General features: G+C 36.8%; 1 protein-coding gene across 2 annotated transcripts; it reads left to right on the top strand.

The window, feature by feature from the left end:
- The first annotated feature begins 1,671 nt into the window (after positions 1–1,671).
- ddc (dopa decarboxylase) lies at positions 1,672–19,812 on the top strand. 2 transcript variants are annotated; one of them, XM_044117377.1, is made up of 14 exons: positions 1,672–1,815; positions 3,048–3,336; positions 3,612–3,725; positions 3,827–3,946; positions 7,108–7,242; positions 9,248–9,391; positions 9,833–9,899; positions 10,241–10,335; positions 13,254–13,321; positions 14,091–14,167; positions 14,929–14,948; positions 15,038–15,136; positions 17,545–17,646; positions 18,335–19,812. In XM_044117377.1, the coding sequence occupies exons 2-14, from the start codon at positions 3,136–3,138 to the stop codon at positions 18,533–18,535; spliced, it is 1,443 nt and encodes a 480-aa protein (XP_043973312.1). In that variant the 5' UTR covers positions 1,672–1,815; positions 3,048–3,135; the 3' UTR covers positions 18,536–19,812. The 2 variants fall into 2 exon arrangements, with proteins under 2 accessions (XP_043973312.1, XP_043973310.1); XM_044117375.1 differs by having other exon boundaries at positions 1,673–1,815; positions 3,042–3,336.
- Positions 19,813–22,813: the final 3,001 nt, after the last annotated feature.

Here is a 22,813-nt window from a genome sequence, read left to right as displayed (position 1 = left end):
TCTGTAAAAGGCTGAAGGGATAATAAAATGGAATTGTGGCACTGAAAGTTCTCATTCTCTAAACTTACTTAGGAGAAGTCTACCTCCAGCAAAGGTCTAACAATGTATTGGTATTGGTCTTGTGAAGAGCTGGCAAATAAGGAACGTGCATTAGAATCACAGAGCCTGACCTTTTGACACCAGCTGGGTGTCACACCACTTGGATTATCAGTCATGGAAACATAGCAGCTTGAGCTGTTATTGTGCATAAAAAAGATGACTAAAAATTAACATATCTGAAAATCTGTTACCTCAGTAAATAAATAACCGTTGTTATTACACCAGAAAGGGATTTGCTTACATATAAAGCAAATCTTTTTTTTTTCTTTTTTTTTCTCCAAAGAGTTTTTGCGGCGCTAATGGCTCGTATTTTTGCGACAGTAGGCAGACAGGAAATAGGGCGAGGAGAGGGGGGAAGACAAAGGTCATCGGGACCGGGAGTCGAAACCATGACATCCGTATCGAGGACTAAGGCCCCCAAACATGGGGTGTGCTAACCCCCTGCTGATGTACATACCACATTTCCAAGATTTCCATGTGCTTTGATTGGAGTTATGCCAAATTTTGTCGAAGTAAACAAATTTGCAACAATTGTAGTTTATTTTTTTTACATACTGCCGGCATGATTTCAAATTAACAATAACTACTATGTGCATGCATGTCTAATTATACTTTATGTATACTTATCTACAGAACTGGGGGGAAAAACATGTTGAGGTGTGCAGAAGTGAGCATGAACAACATAAACCTTTGCTCTTTGGGATTCAGCAGAACACCTTGCTCATATCACCACCCAGGACTCACGCAAGCAAACCAGAGAAACAGCATTCTTAAATGCAGCCCCTCTAGACAACATTGACAAAACTCGAGTCAAAGCTTGTACTGATTTACCAATAAAATACTGTGGAGGGTCTGTAGAGACAAACATTCAGGCATCTGTACTGAAAAAAAGATTGGTTTTGATGTGTATTGTGAATCATTTACCCAATTTGTGTTTGATTTCAGCCAATTAGTGATTGATCTGAGGTGAAGAATCATAAGTTGTCTCCTTTTTTCCACTTTCCATACTGTGAACAAAGCACCAGCACAACCAGCCATAAAACGAACCCTTTTTTCACCACTTTTTGAAAATTGATATCGGGATATCTTAGGTTTAAAGAACTCAAGTTCACACATTCAAACATTATTCAAGTCAATGTTTCTGAACAGGCCAAACTTTGTATTGTCTGAGCGTGGGCTTTCACCAACAGGACATGTGGCTTGTTCATGTGTGATCTACAGGGCTCAGTTGAACTTGTAACACTTCTTTCTTGGTCATTATCCTCTCAGCTCTTGCTGATTTTAAACTCAAACAAATATGATAGCAATGCTGCTAATGAGTCCACATAAACATCTAACAGGAACACCAGCTTCTGTTCAATAATGTTCCACTAATTTTTTTTTTTGTGTGTGTGTGCAATCAGATCATGGTTATTAATTTGTGAAATGTATTTCAAAGTTGGGTTCTGTTCATCCATGTGTGCTTTGGGTTAGGAACACTTTCTGCCTTGCGTTGGCAATGATCCCCTTTCCTATTGGCTGGCCGCGTGGGGGTTGGTGGATTGGGGGTGGAAAGAGGCGAGATAAAAGGAGCAAATGTCTCCTGTCCTGCTTACACATACAAACACATTCAACACGTGCCTGGCTGTCAGCCTGCCTGCTTGTGGACGCAAAACAAAAAGTAGGTGAGGATCTACCATCCAAACACTGCTGCTGAAGGTCTCTGGATCTGAAAGTGTGAGTACACACACACACGCACACACGCACACACACCCACATCCATACAGCACGTCTAATCCTATTTGAGATAAGGCTTCGGATAAGACCTCTGCCGCTTTACAAAAAATAAAGATCTGCTCGGTAACACTTGTTGAATGGCGTGGTGCAGGGGGCAATGTTCGTGTCCTGTTGTACTGTTTGAACGGATAAGGTCCAACCTTTTCTCCTACCATCAAATTAAATTGCCATTGTGTTTCTGTAAACCATTTACCCCCAAGTATAGTTCACGTTCGGCTTCTGGTCAGCTGTATAGGGAGGGATGTTTATGAGGTTGTTATTCATTTTACTAGTGGCAGATTAAATATGATCAGTTGACTAGAGAAGAATATCTTGTCAGGGCATTTTTATAGGAAAGTATCAAACCGGAGTGCGATGAGTTTGTGCAGAGCCTTTTAGAGTCACACCACAGTGCAAGGAAAATACACCGCGAAAGTGGCTGAAAGCTCAGAAGGGAGGTCCATAGTCCAATTATTCATTTAAACATGTGCCGCCTTAATCAAAGGACAACCTCTTAGACTTAATGCCCAAGTCCTTCATATTAAGCACAAATAAAAAATAATCCTGAAACTTTTAAATATATGTTTTAATCCTGCTTATTCGTGTTAACTCAGCTGGCTTTATTGTCATTTTTGAATGAACTGTAACTTCTGCAATCATTTTTTTGTGACCTACTAATCCCCCTAGCTCATGTAACACAAAATACTTTACATTATTATTTATTCACTATAGGATGTTTTAGATATCTTAATTTCTAGGTCTGAATCCTAAATCCTCTGTTTATCTTGTCCAACCTGAGTTTCATAGGAAATGACTGAATGCTGTTCTGTAGGCAATAGCCAGTTGTACAAACATTAAAAGTCGGGAAACCAAAAAGTGTTGCAATAATGATTTTTCTACCGTTGAATCATTGCAATATGCTATTATACTGAATTTCTGCAATAAAATACTTTCCATTGAAGGCTTTTCATATGTTGTTGTGTTTCTATATGTAAAAAACTGGTATTACCAGAGAATGTGACATTTTTATAGTTATTTTTATAGATTTAGTGACAAAAACGTTTTCTAAGCCATTCCTGCTGTCAAAAAGCTGGTTAATTCTATAATGTTCAATCCCTTCCCCACCATTAGAGCAAAGGTTAATCTTGAGAGGTAATGTGTGTGTATGTGTATATTCTTTCCTATAGACTCAGAAATTCTCAAGAAATCACATCCAGCTGCTAAAAACACCAACAACACGTCCTGCCAAATCCATAATCTGTACTGCTGTCCAGTCGCATCATGGATGCAGCAGAGTTCCGACGCAGAGGCAAGGAGATGGTTGACTACATGGCAGACTACTTGGAAAACATAGAACAGCGACCAGTGTATCCGGATGTGGAACCAGGATATCTCCGTTCTTTAATCCCCACTGAGGCCCCACTTGAGCCTGAGAGTTATGAGGAAATAATGCACGATGTGGAGAGGGTCATAATGCCAGGGGTGAGGTGACACCATTTGCTCTTTTTATTTGGTCAACACAATGAAATTTACAAAGATTTTCCTATAGTTTTTTTTTTCTTTATCCACAAAAAAATAGTACGATATACATTTTTTATTTTATTTTTATTTTTACAGTAGTAACAAATATAAATCCTAACCCACGTAGTAAATTGAACATTATGTAGCATATTGTCTCTAAAATGAGAGGTTGGCTTTTCACATTTGCTATTTGTAGTACTTACCGTTTCATCGTTTATCTAATCTATCTTTTCCAGGTCACCCACTGGCACAGCCCAAACTTCTTTGCTTACTTTCCGACAGCTTCCTCCTACCCCGCTATGTTGGCTGATATGCTGTGTGGGGCCATCGGCTGCATTGGATTTTCCTGGGTAATCCGTTCACATATGCAACACTCTCTCTTTAATTGATGCTACCTTTCCACAAGAAACAAGCTTTTGATGTGTGTCTTTGAAATTCGGTGACATTTTAGGCTGCCAGTCCAGCCTGCACCGAGCTGGAGACAGTGATGTTAGACTGGCTTGGGAAGATGCTGCACCTGCCTGAGAGTTTTATAGCCGGGACACATGGCCATGGAGGTGGTGTTATTCAGGTAACCATATGTTTGTGGTGTCGCAATAGCCATTTAAAATTCCACGGCCAAGGCTTGTGCCATCAGTCCATTAATCACAAATTCATTTGATTTTATTGGAGTATATGCCCAAACAATGCTGTTTTGTTCCTGCTAAGGAGCATTTCTTTCTAATGTGTTTTCATAAAAAAACAAAACAAAACCCAAAAAGTTAGACGAAATACTTCAAACTATTGGGGTTTACATGATGGGGTTGACAACCACAGGTTTCTCAGTACATTATTTGGATTTTCCATAAAAGACCAACATAAGGAAATGCATAAAAATTGAGGCTCTTTCCAACAAACAGTTCCATAATTAGTGGCTACACAGGAGATCAAATTTGCAAACAAAGGGCTGGAGCTTACTAATTAGCTGAACTCAACGTCACATTTTTCAGATTTTTATTTGTGAACAAACACAGAAAATAACCTTCTCTTACTCCACTTCATAGATATTCACTACTTTGTATATCGCTTAAATATAAAACATAAAATCATTCAAAAAACATTGAAGTTTGAGTAAAGTGGCAAAGAAAGAAAACATTAAAGTGCAACATACACACATATTTAGAAGATAATTGTACCTGTCAAATGAATGCTATGGTTAATAATATTTCCAAATTTCTCAACTTTTGGCATTGGTCTAAATGACTTTGAAGATGATTACACACACAAATAACTGCGAAACCAGTATGTAGACTGACATATTTGTCTGCAATCATCAGCAATTTATGCACTATTGATCTGTTGTCTTTTTTTTTTTTCTCACCGGCTCAATCCAGGGGAAAATAGGCAGGAAATTGCCTTTTGATTGTGTCATTTCCAGGTGCACGACAGAAAAATGACAGCGATGGTGCCGGTATTGTTTCGTGTGGAAGAAGGCTAAGCATTAGTTTACTGTTCCATTGACAGAAACCCAGCAGCGATAGATGCGTGCACACGTGTTATTGGGACGGTAAATGGTGTGGCAGGAGAGTGCACTCCGATGATAGATCGTTTCATGCCTCCTCTATTGTTTCCACCTGAGTGTGAGGGTGCGTTTATGCGTGCGTGCTCATCTGGCTCACGGTCTTTTTGTTTCTGTCTCTGCCACTCTCGTGTTTTTTATAGCAGCTTAACAGCTCACTATAGCAACCAAAGGAGCTCTTCTTGCTGCTGCAGTTAATGAGTGTTGTGACAGCACACTGCCAGCCTATTATTACAAACCGTGTGTCACCACACAGAGGAAATGGAGGGACTTTTTCAAAAAGGCGACCTTAGAGTTCCTTTTATATTCTTTATAGCGCAGCAGTTATAACTATGCAAAACTCTGACCGATGTGCTTAAATTGAGTCAGCAAAATATTAACAACTAAAAACAGCTTGTTGTTTGGGATGCATGTTTGTCATGGAGACTTCATGTCAGATTCTAAGCATCTGCTCGTTAATGTTTAGGAAAATATAGCTCCATTTGGCCTGAGGAGTTTTGCATGTTGTGATGGGATTTAGAGGATAAGATGGATAGGAGGTACATGATTGATATCACCTGGAGAAGAACAGGAAGTAGACATGGGCAAGTTTAGACTACTGAGGTTTGCTTTGCTGGCTCTTTGCAATGTTTCTTTCATTAGAGGCAAGCAACATTTGATAACAGCAACGTGACTTCAAGCATGACCAGTTTGTTTCCACAGAATGCTCTCTAGTCATCTTACTTTTTTGTTGACACGAATTGAAATTCATAATGCCAAATTCATGCCTACAGGGAAAAAAAAAATAAATAAATCCACCTCACTATATTTTCAGGCCTGAAATGTTCACATATTAATGACTAATCTTACTTCTTCATCTAAAAAATAAATCATTTAAATATGACTGCATTGCTTAAACAGAAACAATTAACTTGGTTCCATTTGTTAAATGAAAGATATAAATCAGTTATTTCTAGCCAAAGTCAAAAATATTACCTGCTATCAGGTGGTATCACCCTTTTAACTGAAATTATTTGCTTCTTGTTTCCATCTATGTACACTTTGTTCATTCATCTTATGTCGAATCTCAATACAGATCTGCTTGTTTACTGAGCTCAAAACCTTCTATTTTTATATTAATTGTGTACTTAGCAAATGTCAAACATGGCCTCTGTTGACATTTCCAAATAATTCATCATCTTTTGGAAATTGTCCTTATGTCTTGTCTGATAGCTTGGCATGTAGGCAGGAAAAAAAAACCCAACAAAAATATTTATTAAATTGGAAGAACCATGTCCTTTCAGATATTTTATTAAAGACTGTGGTGCTCTATACAAGAAAACAGATTTTCAGCCATGTCAACTTTTGCTGCCATTTCAGTTCCTTCCTGTCTTGAGTCATCAGACGATTTAATTATTTTGGTGCTTGTTGATCCGAAGCACCAAACCTTTTGAGGACAATGTTGCTGCTGATAAACCTGTGTATGTGTTATTTATCTCTTTTGCGTGTACTCTTAGCACAATGAGATTGTTCCTTAAATTAAAATATTATTGACTCAGTTCACTTAGTTAAGCACAATATATATATATATATATATATCACACAATATTTTTAAGCATTGGTTTTTATTAATCACTATGATTTTCCACTTATAGCTGATGGGAAGACTTTTTGAATATTATGTTGGGCCTATAAAAAATAACACAGAAAAGTGATCTTAATTAGGGTGACCAAACGTCCGTATTTCACGTCCTGTCCCGGGCGTCCCGGTATATTTTTAGAAAGTGAGGAAATGCCCTGGTTTGACTGTATATTTGTAGAAACTACAGGGCTCCTAAATGGAGGAACAACATTCTTTGATTCAAAATGTCCATTTTTCCCCCGACTTCAATAACTCCTCTTTAAAACTGTTCAAGTTCTCAAAATTTAGTATAAAGTGAAAAACACATGACAAATTGCAGTTTAGGTTTATTTGTTAAAGAAAATAGCAGATACATAAAATACAATATACTACTACGGTAGATTTTTCTCATTTTAGACACAAAGTGGTTTGCAAAAGCAAGGATAATATTAACCAACCCAACCAGAGTATTCTCCTGCATGCCTGAACATGCCTTGTTTCCTTGAATGTATCTTATTTGTGTTATGTTTTCAGACATTTGTAACATGTAGATGAACCTGTAATTGTCTGACAGGGCACAGCCAGTGAAGCGACCCTGATGTCCTTGCTCGCTGCCCGGTGTAAAACGATCCGATGGGTCTTGGCAACAGACTCTAAAAAATCTGAATCTGAAATCCTGTCTAAACTGGTGGCATATACCTCTGACCAGGTAAGTGTAAGAGTAAAGAAAAGAACCTTTGTTTCAAAGAAAAGAATCGTTGTTCTAGTTTACCTGAGGTTCAAAAGAGAACCAAGCTGTGTATTTGTAAAGTTTATGTGACTGTTTTTGATCATCTTACTTCTTTTTTTTAATCTAAGAAGTCGTCATCATTTATTCCAACATGCGTCACAGGGAGAAAAATAACAAAGTCAGAGTTGGGGGTCAGTGAGGCAGCAGCTATTGCTGATCAGGTTTGAAACCAGACTGACTTTGTGATTGGATTATGAAGTTGCCTGAGGGCCACAGAGACCTTTAGCAGGAATCCAGTTCATGTAAGAGGAAGCGTTCTTTCTAGCATGACAGGCTTAACATAAACAAGCGATGATTGCCTCAGTGGAGGACCAGGACAAAATGTTGAATTCAAATAATTTGGAGCCAAATGAAGTATAATCACAAAATTGGGATGTATTTTCTTTACACTTTATTTATTAAGCGTAATAATTAATAAGCTTATTTGATTTATTTACTCCTACAGTTTCTTTAGACCAATGCATTTTAAGCATCATCCGCTGTATGTTATCAGTAATTATTCAGTATGACATTAATAAAATTCCTTAAAGCTACTGTCCAGATGTTCCTGTAAAATCCATCAGACTCACATCAGATATAGTTGGAATCTATGGAACAACACAAAGCTCTCATTTATTTCTCTATTTGGTTGTTGATGGTCATTTAATCGAGACAGAATCCAAAAGACGAGCTTCCTGGTGCCTTATGCATCTGGTGACATCACATAAGGTTTAAGACAATGTTCTTTTGAGTATGTCCTTCTGGGTTTTTCCTGTTTTTCTCTGGTTCTGAAGAACCAGATCTCTAACCCAAGTCTAAAATAAGGATTCATAGCAGCATAGGGCAAATCTTTCTTTTATTGGTAAGTTTTGGTCAGATTAACTGTTTGACAAATTGATGCACTATTTTCATTTCTGGGACACCGAAACCAATTATTTTGAACAGTGAGTCAAACCTTTTATTACACTTTTACTTCTTAAGTGTTGAATCATTTAGCTAAAACCAAAACAGTGTCCGTTGTGGTGCTTTGTATGGTCTGTCTCCACGTTGAGTTGGCTTGAGCTCCATTGCTTTACCCAGGCCAGGATCCCTAAACCTGTCATGTCTCTGCTTTACCCTGTATTGAAGCACTAGCTCTCTAATCCTAGTGTAATAAATAAGTTCTGAGCAGAATACGATAGATCATTCTTTTCCCATTGAGAGCTGCTCAAATGAACAAATTCATGTGTTCTTTCTTTTGTTTCTTGCATATCTGAGACTTTGAAACAGGGCTTATTTTATTGCTTCATAAATAAATAAATAAAATGTTCTGCTAAACCATTAAAGTATGATTTCTTGCAGTTACATTGTATTGAAAAATTCACCCTTTTTCTCTGGGAGAGGTGCAGAGGGCTACAAAAGCAGAATGCAGCATAAAGTCATTTCAATACATGGAAACTACACAGGTGGGAAAAGGTCGAGCAGGGATATAAACTGATTTGTACGAGTTAGAGTTGCAGAACTATTGCTTCCATCTTCACTTTATGCTTCAGCTGCACCATCCACGGTGACATCACTCTGAGCATTGGGCTCATCAGAGTGAAACTGATTGAAACGTAGACAGCCAAACTCAGATGCAATGTGAATGTGAGAATCGGGGTTATAACTGATCGAAACCCGATCATCTGCCAAGTTTTTAGATAATATTTAGACTAGTTTAATTCTTGATCTTGATCATTTAAAAAATCGTCTTTATAAATCCTAAGTCGGTTTAAATTGATCATACAGTAATGTTATATACATTTATTGACAAGAGAATACACCCACTGATTGGACAAATAACTTTTCATGTTGATGAAAACCAGGAGGATAAATGGCATAAAAACTGAGACTCAATACCCTCAGAAGGATTAAAAACGATCTTTTCTTGTCTTTCTCTCCAATATCACGTGTCTTCCCACCTCAGGCTCATTCCTCTGTGGAGCGGGCCGCCCTGATTGGAGGAGTAATGATGAGGAAGGTTCCTACTGACGAACACTATGCTGTTAGAGAGGAAATGCTGAGGAAGATGGTGGAGGAAGACAAAGCAGCTGGTCTCATCCCTTTCTATGTAAAGAACCACACAAAACACGTCTACCCACAATACCAAACGCACATGTAGACATACTTCCAGCCACTGAGCTGTGGCTGTCAGCTATGATGTAATTTCCTCTTGAGGCAGCTGTATGCACCCAAGGCTTCTGCTGATAGATAACAATGTTTCTGTCCAAACTAATGTATGTCTATCTTGTTAGGGGCAATATTTCCTGCCTCATCTGGTCCCATAGACTTAAATCAACGAACAACACAGGGGAGGCTGTAATTGCTTTCCAAGACAAAATCAGGCTGTGAGATGGATTTAAGAGAATAATATACCAGGAAAAAAATAATCTAAATTCACTTTTCTTGTGTAGAAATCTTCAGTTTCAAGCTTTTCTGTGGTGGCTGTGAAAACAGATTATGACATACCGAATGCTTCAAGGTTCTGATTATCAATATCTGTGTTTTTCAGTTTTGCGCGACTCTTGGGACCACACCATCATGTGCATTTGATCATATCATGGAGCTGGGACCGCTTTGTAAGTCAGCAAGTTGCAGCCAACTAGAATCCCTCAGATTACTCATGGCAGGAAGCTCTGATGGTTCTATTTGATTTTAAATAGGCACATTGTTTCTTTTATTATAAACTTAATAAGGAGGACGTTTGCAGAAAAAAGATCAAAAGCACCAAGGAAATTGAAATGTTTATTATACATTACTTGCATCAGTGCCATTTCAATGTATATTTAGTATCTATTTTTTTAGGCCTTTAGTTTAGAGAGATTAATCTTTGAGGCTCAGGATTATTTTTTTTATTAAAAAATTCCCAACCCAGTTTATTCTTTAAAAGTTTATGTAGCCACTTCTTCATATTTTTCAGGTAATAAGGAAAACATGTGGATGCACATTGATGCAGCTTATGCTGGGAGTGCCTTTATTTGTCCTGAATTTAGGCCTTTACTGAATGGCATTGAGGTGAGTAAAAATCCTTAGAAGTGCTTTGTCCATATTCTACTATGCTGAAAGTATTCATGCCCCTTTAGCTTTTTCAAATTCTGCAATGCTATAAACATAAACTTTGGTAACACTTTATTTGACGGGCTTTAATAACATAAAGCTATATAATTTTAAAAGTTTAATCAATAATACTTTTATAACAAATTTATGTCAGATCCTGATTTCTTGGTTAATGTCAAGTTGTCATAACAAAGACACTTTGAATAATGTCAACTTTGTATTAAATGATTTACCGAATGACACTTTATGACGACAGTCATAAATATTCATGAAGACTTACTCATGTTCATGACAGGTGTTATGTCATGTTTATGACTGTGTCATGACAGTCTTATTCACAACCCGTCAAATAAAGTGTTACCGAAATCTCAAACTGGTATTGATATTTGAAATACCAAGTGGAAGAAAAGAAAAAGTTTTCAACATTATTATTATTATTATTTTTTTTACGTATAATGTTGATTCCAGATTTACAACAAGCCTATATGGAATCTGAGCTGCTCAAGTAATGTTAATGTGTCTGAATGTCCCAGTCAAAGTCCAAGTCTCAATCAAACTGGCAATATATTACGAGAATTGAAAATGATAATTCACACTCTCCATCCAAACCATTTAGTTTGTGGCTCTGTAGAATTGTTAGAGACATAATATAAAACTCGTGTACGAGAAGATGCACCAAAAACCATGAATCGTTTTCTTTTCCCTTCACAATTGTGCCTCACTTTCCCCTTTTCTCTAAGGAGAAATCCTCTTGAAATGTAAGTAGATTTTTGGTTGTAATCTGACTAAATGAAATGTAAAAGTGGTATGAATGGAGGGAACTACAAAGCCCGCTGTGAAATTGCCAGTTTTGCAAAACTTAATATAATTAAGTTGCACCAATAAACCTCCTTGGCAAAATACAATAAAATAAAATATTCAAACAAAATTACCCTTATGATAATACAATTACTATTACAATATTACTACTTGTATTACTACAAGTAGTAATATTTGCAATTACTCATTTACAATATTACTACTTGTCTTATTACAAGTAGTAATACTCATCCATTTTCATAGGCACAGCCTGTTTCCGACTAACAAGGAGAAACACTTTCTGTTCAATTGCCTAAGAATTATCTGTTATTGGATCATTGCAACAAAACACTGACTTTATGGTCCTTGAAAAGGGCATAACGTCAAGGATGGTCTAATGTCAAGGACGACGCATGCAAAGCAGAGCAACGGGCCGAACAATCGGCATAAGATGCAAAGAGCATTAATGTGCCTTTTGATTCTACCCAAGCAGCTGTTGCTCCCCACGCTGTGCAGAGACACAGAGATAAGGGCAAAGTAATTTCCTGAGGCAGAGTTGGACCTTTATATATCACCGTTTATTAGACACACCAGTTCAAAGAGCGTTGGTAAGGAGATAGGAGAAGGCTGTCTTGATGCTAAAAGCGGCAACAGTTTGATCTTTTCTTTGACTCGTAGAACGCAAATACGTTTTGAGTTTTAATGTTCTTTTCTGCAATTTTCCTGTCTTTTCCATTTTGCAATATTTCTTGTCAAAGTCTATATTGTTTTATCATCTCAGAGCTGAGAACATAAAACAGTGTTGCAGTGTTGGGTTGGAACGTAAGGGAGAATCCTGGTCCTTTTTGCATCAGAACGATACCTCCCTGACTGTCTGGTTGCTAGGATATGAGTGATGGATAAGGAGGCAACCAGCCTCCTTTGAGTCAGTCAGCACGGCAACTGTCAGCCAGGACTCTGAATCACATTGTCTCTGTGTTGTGTTATTGCATTTGTGGAGGTAGAGGAAAGGATATTACAAAAGATAGGTAACAAAAAGATGGGAGCAGATTGGGAATAACTCATCTCCAAGCGAGGAAGGAATGATATCTAATGCTCTTTTCAAGCTGCCGACTGGATGCTCCTCTTTTGCATTGCAAATAAGTTGGGTCCCATTTAGTCTAGACATTAATGTTGGTGACTAGATTTCCTCTGCAACCACTGAGATGGATCATGAGGTTATATATTGGGTTACCATAAAAAAAAAAAAGTGATTTTCACTATTAATTATTCAAACTTACACCAAATCACAACGATATTTATTTGTTTTGATACAAAATATATTTATTATGCATTTAAACTTCAAACTTTAGTATTTTTTATTGGGATTTTATGTGATAAGACCAATATAAAATACCAGATTTTTATATTTTTTCATGTTCTATCAGAAATAAAGTATCCCTACAGCAAGATGCTTTCACCACCATATTTCACAGTTGAGATTATTTTGTTTAGATTAATACACCCCTTCATCCCTGATCTGTTTAATGACTTCCTGGATCTGCATGATGCAGTTTTTTCAATGGTTCTTTAACAAACCATTGATGCCTTCAAAGAACTGAGAATAAATTGCCCACAGGAGGACTTTATTTTGTAACTTCTGGGGATAGTTACACTGGGTTTGTCGTTTGTTTTGCGATTAAAAGAGGTTAAATACAAATTTATCCCACTCTTTTATTATTATTATTACTAGTAAAACATTTTAAAAGTTGTCTATTATTCCTTGTTTTGGACTACCTTGTGTTTGTCAATCACAATGAATCCAAGTAAAATACATAACTTTGAGGTTTACATGTTAAACCTCAAAGTTTAACTTATCCTCTTCATAAAATCCTCCACTGCTTCTTCTGTGTTGCAGTTAGTGTAATCTGGGCTTCCCAACTTCACATGAACGATGTTCTCCTGAACATCGTTCATGTAACTTTGAGGTTTACATGTTAAATATTGTTTGTTAAAGTTCAGGGGGTGTTAATGCTTTTGTAAAATTCTATTCATGTGAATTATGTTGCACAATAAATAATTTTGTCTTTATTTTAAAGTATGCAGACTCTTTCAACTTCAACCCACACAAATGGCTTTTAGTCAACTTTGACTGTTCTACAATGTGGTAAGTGTCAAACACCCTGCTTGCTTTGCTTTCTGAAAATAAAAAATGCATATTTTTTTATTGTACAATTTAAATAACAGTTTACATACATAAATGATCTAAATATTTTTCCAAGACAGTAACCCATTATTCGAAAGTCAGTGTTCATACTATTTGTCACAATAGCTTCAAGTCTGTCTTTGCTTTCACTCCTGGATCCAAGAAGCTACAATGAGAACTGATATCCATCTACACCTTTATCATCAGCACTGTAAAAATAGATCCCTGCCTTCCACCTGCCCCATCTGTCAGCATCTACTAAATAGTGCTTGTTCTACAGCTTCAGAAGAGGTTTTTAAATAACCTTTTTCCTCAGTCTGACAACAAAATAAATAAAAATGTTGGCAGTGTGGACATTACTGAATGTGCATGTGGAAATTACTAAGTAATGAGAAAAGAAACTGGTTTTATCACAATTGTAAAAACGCTCAAAATTGAACTGCAAAAAGACCAGAAATAGAAAGTCAAACTGTAAAAAATTTTATTTGATGAGTAGTTTCTGAAAACATAAAAGATCCTGAGACAGTAGGTCTTTTGATATTTCTGAATTTCTATGAATACATTTTTTATCCTCTCACTCCTTATTATGCCTCAGTAATGTTTGAAGATCTGAAACAGGAACATTTCAGGATGATTTATAAAAAACAGTCCGTAATATATGAATTTCAGAATATGATGGTCAAAAATATATTGGTTTACTGAAGTACAAATGTTATCTGGTCATCACCAGGGTGAAGAAGAGGGCAGACATCATTGGAGCTTTTAAAATGGAACCTCTCTACCTGAAACATGAAAACCAAGAATCAGGTAGAGTCTGAATCTTTTTTCAGTCACTTCTAGCTACAATATGCAGAGCAGTTGAACCCCATGAAAATATTTTGAATTTTAATCTATTTACAACTGCAAACATTGATGTTTTGTTTGAGCAATTTAGTGGTCGAAAAACACAAAGTTGTTGTTTTCACCTTTACAAGATTTTATTGTCAGTTCAGTTGATATGCTTAACTGGACTACTTTTAAAAGCATTTAAACTCTACCCAGCTCTGATGACGTAACCCCTGTCTCTGTGAACATACATGCTTTGTGTGGGGGTGTGCGTTGTCTCAGTCTGCAGATGGGCTCAGATTTGCACTGTAATTTGTTTGAAAGGTAGAAGCAGCTGCCACCCTCCACATCGAGGCACCTTATGAAAGCCGGACTCTTCAATCTAATTAGTGGTTATTAGCACAAGCTAGCCTCATTCTGCAGAGATCAGCTACCTGAAGGTGTTGTGGAGTGACAAGGCTCTGATCAGTAAGATGGAGAAGGTGGGCACATTGGAGAGGAACAACACCTGGCCAGTTGAAAAATAAGCCTGAAACTTTACCAGCGAAACGATTCCAAAACGAAAATGTGCTGCCGTTTCACTGAATTAATTTGTGTCTATGAAAAATAAAAAAACTGTCTGATGAACTACGAACATCACCTCAAAGAGATTAGTATGTTATTTTGACCGACTCATGTGTAAATACAAAATTATCGTCTCGCCATCATTTGATGATCAGCATTATTATCTTTTCTTTTAACAGGTCTGGTCACAGATTACAGAGTAAGAGAAATCATCATTATGGAAGACCAGAATATTTACAGTAACACAAATGTTGTAGATTTGATCACCTTTCTGTTTCCGAACTCCAGCACTGGCAGATTCCACTGGGAAGAAGATTTCGCTCTCTGAAGTTGTGGTTTGTGTTTCGAATGTACGGGCTGAAAGGCCTGCAAGCTCACATACGAAAGGTAGGCAACCAGCTGAGTGAATGGGTGCTATGCTTACAAATGTATCTTTGCCTTTGTACGAGTTGTTTCATCTGAAAATTTCCCCCTCTGTTGTGTCTTGGTGTCATTGGGATTTATGAAAGATCAACCCAAAGTGGATCACAGTTGTTAATTGGAAGGAAAATGATACATGGCTTCCAGTTTTTTTGTTATTTATTTTTTTACTAATAGAAATAAATCCTGACCAGTTTCCCTGTCCTGCTGAAGAATAGCAACCCCACACTTTTCACAGCATTATGTGTAATGTTAATTTTTTTCATTCTTTTCTAAATTAAGGTCTTTGTTGGTCAATGAATGACAATGTTTGGTATTGATATTTCTGCAATTCTGATTAAATTCCATTTTTGCAAATATAGGCTTTTATAGTGGTATTTGATAATAATTTGAAAATAAATCTCCTTTTATTTTCCATCATGATGGTGCAAATAAAGTCCAATCATTTTCCATATTGTCTTAATAACTATCATGGTGTAGGATTAGAGGGGCTTGGAATCTGTCCCAGCAATGACCGGGTGTGAGAGAAGTTAATTTTTATTTTTATTTTTTTTAAACAATTCATCACTGAGCCAACACAGAGAAATACAAGACAGGCCAATCATGAACACACTAAAAATATTATTTACATTTAAACAAGAAGTCCAGTTTTTGAGCTCACTGACTTTGCCTTCTTCTTCTATTTATTTGATATTCTTCTCTTTTACCCATCCCTAAAATTGAGCTTTATGGTAAATGCCATTTCCGTCTTTGCTTTGCAGATCTAACCCCTCGAAATCCTCTTTGCCAATAACGTCCCTGTTCTGTCCCGCTGCCTGACTCTATCTTCATCAGTGTAACCATAATCCATCTTGCCAGACATAGAACACATGTGACTGATATCTTCTTCTCTGTAGCAACATTTCCTCCCATCTCTGTCCGCATTGCTGCTCGTTTTTTTCTTTAAATCCTTCACGGCTGAATGCCTGGCTCTCTGCGTTGCTCTTCCTCCTCCTCCTCCTCCCTCTGGTCTGCTCCGTCAATCAAATGAGCCTGTTTCATGTTTATTCTCCATTTTAGATAAAGTGGCAGCTTCTGAGAAGAATCATTGTAACTGCGTACATAAATAAGGCACAAGATTGTGGCCACTTTATTTTGAGTAGCTTCTCTTTTTGTCCACAAAATAGCCTTGATGAGAAATGATGACATAAGCTGAGAACAACTGGAGGTAACCTGCGGAGCCGGTTACCAGGATGTAAGCAATAGATCTCTGTTTACTGATGGATGATGGACTGAGGGAGTGTTATAAGGTGCAACAACTACATGTGTAGCATTCAAGCTTCAAACACTAACAAGTCACTCTCATGGTTTAAAATAAATATTTAATGAACATGCAATAAGTCAAGACAGGAAATGAGGTTACTACAGTTAATTATCTACTAAACCGTTTGGAAACAAATAAAATAAAATGATAAATTGTCGTTGCTCATGTTCAGTTTGTGGTTTCACACAACAGGAAATGGCAGGAAAAGTGAAGCAGTGTCCTGACTTTATTATCATGACTAGACTGTTGCTCATTTTCATCCAGCATCTCAAGGGCCCCTCCGATCTTAAGTGGATAAATTATGCAGCAGCATGGCTGATCACTCGCAGCCCGTCTGAAAATCACATTTGTTGAAAGCAAAATCTGATAAAAGCTATTGGATGTCTGATGTTATGCCTCCCAGAACTCGCCTTCTGTTGATGTAAATCATTACAGGACTAACTTGTTCCATCAGATGTCAAACTATTGATGATAACATGCAGTTCTTACAACACTGCCAGATGAGTTGTTTTAAAAATTGCTTTTTTTGTTACACAACGCAACACTGCCATCTAGTGAGGAAAATGACGCAACTTGCACCTTGCAGTTCAGTTTTCTCGTGTTTGTTGAGACAGAATAATATATTAACTTAACAACTAAAGGGACATAATATCCAAACTAAACATCAGAATGTGGAATATTATAAATTTATTTTTTCAAATGTTTAGTCGGTTATGCTGCTCCAACAAAAATAAGCAGTCAAGCAATCTAGTTCATCAAAAAGTTAACATTTTATTTCAGAAATGTTACTTCATCAGTTTCATTAGTTGGTTTTCTTACTGAATCTCATGTTCAATTAGAAAACACATATTTGAAGAATAATATGAGATAGTCTTCTCAGACAAATGTCTTTCTTGTAATATTTTTGCATAGTTATATCTTAGACCCTTCAATTATTAAAAGCACCATCTTGATGTTCTGAGAAGAAAAATATAATCATCAAATGAAGTTGCATATTTGTTTACTAGCACTGTGCATTCCTGAGTACATTTTATGTTGAACTTTAGGGTATGTTGGTGTCTTCTGTTCACAGCAAGTGGCGCTGGCGAAAGAGTTTGAGAGCCTGGTAAGAGCAGACAAGAGGTTTGAGATCTGTGCTGAAGTTGTTCTCGGACTGGTCTGCTTCAGGCTTAAGGTAATAACATATAACCCCAGCCCCATAGATTTTCTCTTAATCTGTTCATTCCTGTAATATTTTTCCTCTTTTCAATATAGAATTGGAAGAGGTTCCTCTAAATTTAGGTGTAATCAATTCCCTGTCTACAGGATTAGGGTAGGGACTTTGAAAATGTAAAATTCAGTTTTCCAAGTAAAGAAAAGACAAAAAAAAGTTATTTGTTTTTGGAATACCCAGATGTGACCATGATTCAACTATCTAACCCAAACTGTCATAAATGAAATTGTTTAGGAAGTTCAGGATCAACTCAAAAACTGCTATTGGTTAGCCTGTAAAGCAGGCTAAGCTGTTGAAGCTGTCCTCTTAGCAACTGGAAAATATTTTGTTGACTGATGAGACAACGACTGGAGAATTTTCCACAATGACAATAAATATGTTTGGTTGGCTGCATGTTCCTTTTAAGGCAAAGAACATTTAACCAACATTAAAGGTTGCATTATGCTGCCGGTGGTTTCAGTACGGAGACAGTGACTCAAATGATGTAAACGAAGAACATCCTCTAGAGTCTGCAAAATGTTTAAAAGTGTGAACATGATTCTTGTTCTCTAAGGCCTATTTTAGTTCATTTTTTGATGTAACAAACTTCTACTCTTTCTAAAAAGTTTGGCAATTATAAATCTCAACGTCATGCTGTCCCTTCTCTCAGGGCTCCAATGAGCTGAACCAAAGCTTACTGAAAAAGATCACGAAGAGCAGAGAGCTCCACCTGGTGCCCTGCCAGCTCTCTGGGCGCTTCGTCCTGCGCTTCGCCATCTGTGCACGCAGTACTGAGTCGCGCCACATCCAGCAAGCATGGCGCCACATCACACAGCTAGCTTTTGAGCTTCTGCAGGAGCAGCCACATTGACCATGACTTTAGGAAGCATCATTCCACTCTGATGCTGAAATGACAACCAAAGTTTAGGCAAAAGATTTGTGAAGTTTGCAGATATAAAATGCCCTTGTAGTTTCTTTGTGGAGTTTTTTGGAGCTGTCAGTAAAGTTTCTGTCTGCAGCCAGTTGGGAAGTCTGAGACGTATTTGTCATTATTTTTGTGTATGCTGGACAGTCTTGAATATACATGTGTGACATAAGCATGTTTTTGTCCATGTTGTGCAAAACGTCCTAAACAAATAAAAAGGGAGAGGAGTAGATATTATATTTTACATCTGCAATTTCTTCATGCGTTGTCTAAGCTTGTGGTTGTGACTGTTTGGTGATTTTGTAACTGTTCTCAAATTGTGCACTTACCGCTCTGCTGGCTTTTCTGTGTTTTCTGGTTGTCAAGGATTTATGGCTGATTGAACTGCAGCTCAGCTTTATAGCAAATCCATCAATGATACGATAAATTGTTTAGACAGCATATGTCTGCTGCTTCATCTAGAACCAGCTTCTCAATGTACTGTATGTGAATGTTAGTGAAATTTAAGATATAAAATGTCAGGTTCAACAACTCCAGTTTTGCTAATTTGGATAAATCCGTTTATAAGCGTATTCAATAACTATTTTGTAAAGACAGTGGTGATTTAGTTATACTGGCACAGATGAGGAAATAATTTTTATTTTCTTTGTTATTTGTCTTATGCACAGTGGGTGTTTGCAATCTGTGGCATAGAAGCACTGGAGAGTTATAGTCTTTTGAATAAGAAAAGGAAAAGCAAAGGTTTCCTAACTTACAAATGCAAAGCACTAATAGGAATTTTCTTTCATTTTATTGTACATTGTAATCATAGGTTATTTTTGTACTCATTCAGAAATAATATCACAAGTAAGTTTAGATAAAAGAAAACAATTTTAAGCAAATGTGCTTACTGCGTACATATGATATGAATTTGTGCTTAAAGAAATAGGCCTACTCTGGATTTTTGAAACCCACTGTGATACGACATCTTTGACTACAGATAAATAAAATCCATGTTTTACCTTTAATTAACCAGTCATGTCTGTTGCTGCCATCAATGGGACTTAATCTTGGGAGCTTGTATTATTATTATTATTACTGTCTTTAATTGTAAAGCCTAAGTTTAAATTTCAGGATCAAGAAGTATGAATATGAACTGTTGCAATGAACAAATGTGATCAAAGCATTGATGTCTTGCATTTGTCTGAGTAAAAAGTAAATAAATCTATGGTGTGTAATCAACACCTCTTTGTGAGCTGCCGTCTTTGATGCATGCTTTGTTATAATTTATTTTTAATGAAGTCTGCTGTAGTCTGTCAAATATGATTTCTGTTTTCTTGACTTGTTTGACTCATACAGATAGAAATGTAATAGTGCCTCAAAGTGGAGCTAAAGTAGCTACTGAAAAATGTCATAAATAAGTTTATAGCTCAAACAGAGCCATGAAAGTATTGCTTTAGGTATTATCAGTGATTTGTTTTTGTTTTTTCCCCTTTAATCTTCCAGGGATTTATCAATTTTTTTTTTTTTTTTATATTACTTTACAGGTGTAACTTTATGAAGTCCTTCTGTTCTCCTGCCAAAGCTTGCTTGATTAAAGATGACAGGCGGAGTACACACTTTCTCTCCAACTAACATGCTGCACCAATCAGCTTCCTCTGAAGATCCTAATCCCTGCAGACGAAGACTAGCCTTCTATAAATACAGATGGGGATTCACGGTTAGACGTTAATGCTTAGACCCTGATTACTGCTCCACATTACTGCCCTGTTAATTTATTTATCTCATAATATAATGCATAAGGAGTCATACCCAGACAGGATGGATGTGGGTAAAGTCTCCTTTAGAGTTTATAAAGACCATACAAAAAGAGAGAAGAGCTCTTGGCAGGTTTAGTCTATGCTAAGACTAAATGATTACCATCATGGTAAAACTACAGGGACATAAAAGTACTATTACAGAGGTCAACCACTTATAATTATGCACTTGACTCATGTAACCAGCATGAATAAAAGATGACTTTTACTCAATATTTTGATGAGCTGGACAAAACACACACAAAACAATGCACCAAAGGCACTACAATACACTCTGTCCTCAATAGAGGAAAATGTGGGTTTGACGTTCTCCTTTTTTGATTACCAAGAAACACCATATTGACTTTTTATGAATTTCACTGACCTGTTTTACTGTTCAAATTGTTTTTCTGTTGGTTTGCTTACTGTGCAAAACTGATTTTTATTTATTTTTTTACTTTGGTACGAGTGTATTTCTAGAAGAGTTTAAGTTTTGTAATATATACTGATAGAATGAGCATTAAATTAAACAAGAAGGAATAGAGGTCAAAGGTTAAACAAAAATTGCTAGTTTTTTCTTGATGTTCTAATACAGGATAAGCGACTCGTGAATTGACAAAAAGCCTGAGTAAAAGGTGTCGTAAGTATTTCTGTACTCTGTGAAGTTATGAAAAATGCTAAACTTATTCTTTAATCTGTATTAGAAATATTGTACAACATTTAAAAATTATTAAGCATCTTATTTCTTTGGAGGTATGTGAGTCTGTGTGCAGGATTAGTAAACATTGAAGCTGTACTTTACAGCTTTGCCACAAGGAGGCGCCATAAATTATATGAAATTGACTATCCATGGATTTGATACATATAATTTGCAGGCTTTGAAAACGGGCTAAAACTGAAACATGCAAACAGTTACCTTTCTTTAAAATTTGTTTTTCAAATTACAAAGTGACCTGGACATTACCTTCCCTGCCTTTACCTGTAGCATTAGAAACATAATTAAATAGAACTTGCCTGAGACACAAAAGATAGCTACAAAGAAAAAACAACAGACAAGAAGCTGTATTTCACATCTATAAGTCTTTAAAAGGTTACAGTCATGTATAAGGTAAACCACAGTAAGATACATTATCTACAAATGTAAAAAAATACATGGAACAGTGGTCAACCTTTAGAAGAAAAGTCAACCAAACTTAGCCCATAAGCACAACACTGACCGTACAGGGAATCCCAGAAGAAACCAGAACAACTTCTAATGCATTGCAGGCCTGACGCCGCAGAGTTTATGATTCAGCAATCTGAAAGCAACTTGGCAAAAGCGGTTTTCAAGGGTTCCAAGGCCTTCCAATAAAAAAGTTTAAAAAAACCCCAAACAAACAAACAAACAAAAAAAAAACTACCACCTTACGTTTGTCAAATAACATCTTGGCAATCTGAAAAAAAAGTTTTGTTTGTGGACGACACACAGAGACAATGGTGGAAATATTTTAATTGGTTCTCCTCTTTACATCTAGACACATAAAATATCTTGCATTCACTTCAGACTGCAAAGTAGGACTTTGATGTTTGAAATGCATGACAGCTTTTCAGAATGTAGCTTAGGTGGCATGTCTCAGAGCAACAACAAAGAAGAACCTCCCGGTGCCATTCTTGTTTCTGAGGAACAAACTCAGCCTGAATACTCACCTCTCTCACAGGGCAAGTTTCAGTCATTTGTTGTTTGAGCTTATTTGCTGAAAGCTCGTCCAGGACACGCTTTTCACTTGAGAGGCATCAGATGGGAAAATATTGCAATCTGGTGGTCATCAGCACATAACTGAATCTTAGGTCACAACTATACTTGAAACCTCAGAGATCGCATTACATGGCCAGCATTTAATGGTTCGTGCTGAGCTGTTCACTGGCTGCAGTTCACTCTAATACTTAATAGATAATTCTGTTAGGATGAGAGTTTCCTGGTAAGTGTATGGCAGTTTTAGCGTGCAAGATGAATAGGATTTTATTACATCTTGCTGGTGGAGACTCTTCTGTAATTTCACTTCTTGGGAGGAAGACGGTCTTCTGAAATGTACAAAAGACAGAAGACAGACTAAGACGGGGGTGGGGTTTGGTAAAAAAAAAAAAGATGGGTTTAAAGTGCACCAGCCCACACAATAAACAGCACATTAGACACGAGAGATCATTTTCTGCCAGTTTAACAACTGAAGGAGCCCATTATGAATCTTGCATGTATGTGTCCAGTGTAGTTGTCTGAGCAAGTATTTCACATGCAGCATTTTAAGTTACAAACTATGAACCCTGTGATGCAGATTTATAAATGCAATTCATTGTTTGCTGTTTGATCTGATACAAAAAACCCCCAAGATAACCAGAATTCAACAGACTTAAAAAAACCCTAACATCAGTAACAACAACAACAACAACAACAACAACAACAACAACAACAGCA

This window comes from Gambusia affinis, linkage group LG05, assembly GCF_019740435.1.
Source record: "Gambusia affinis linkage group LG05, SWU_Gaff_1.0, whole genome shotgun sequence".
Lineage (NCBI taxonomy): Eukaryota > Metazoa > Chordata > Actinopteri > Cyprinodontiformes > Poeciliidae > Gambusia > Gambusia affinis.
Note: the sequence above shows the minus strand (reverse complement) of the source record. Positions and strands in the feature narration are given on the sequence as shown.

Bases quoted from the DNA above. Each gene is read 5' to 3' on its own strand.
- ddc (XM_044117377.1), top strand. From the start codon at position 3,136: ATGGATGCAGCAGAGTTCCGACGCAGAGGCAAGGAGATGGTTGACTAC. The intron at 9,392-9,832 runs GTAAAGAACCAC...TGTGTTTTTCAG, and splicing joins CTGGTCTCATCCCTTTCTAT to TTTTGCGCGACTCTTGGGAC. The intron at 13,322-14,090 runs GTAAGTGTCAAA...GGTCATCACCAG, and splicing joins TTTGACTGTTCTACAATGTG to GGTGAAGAAGAGGGCAGACA.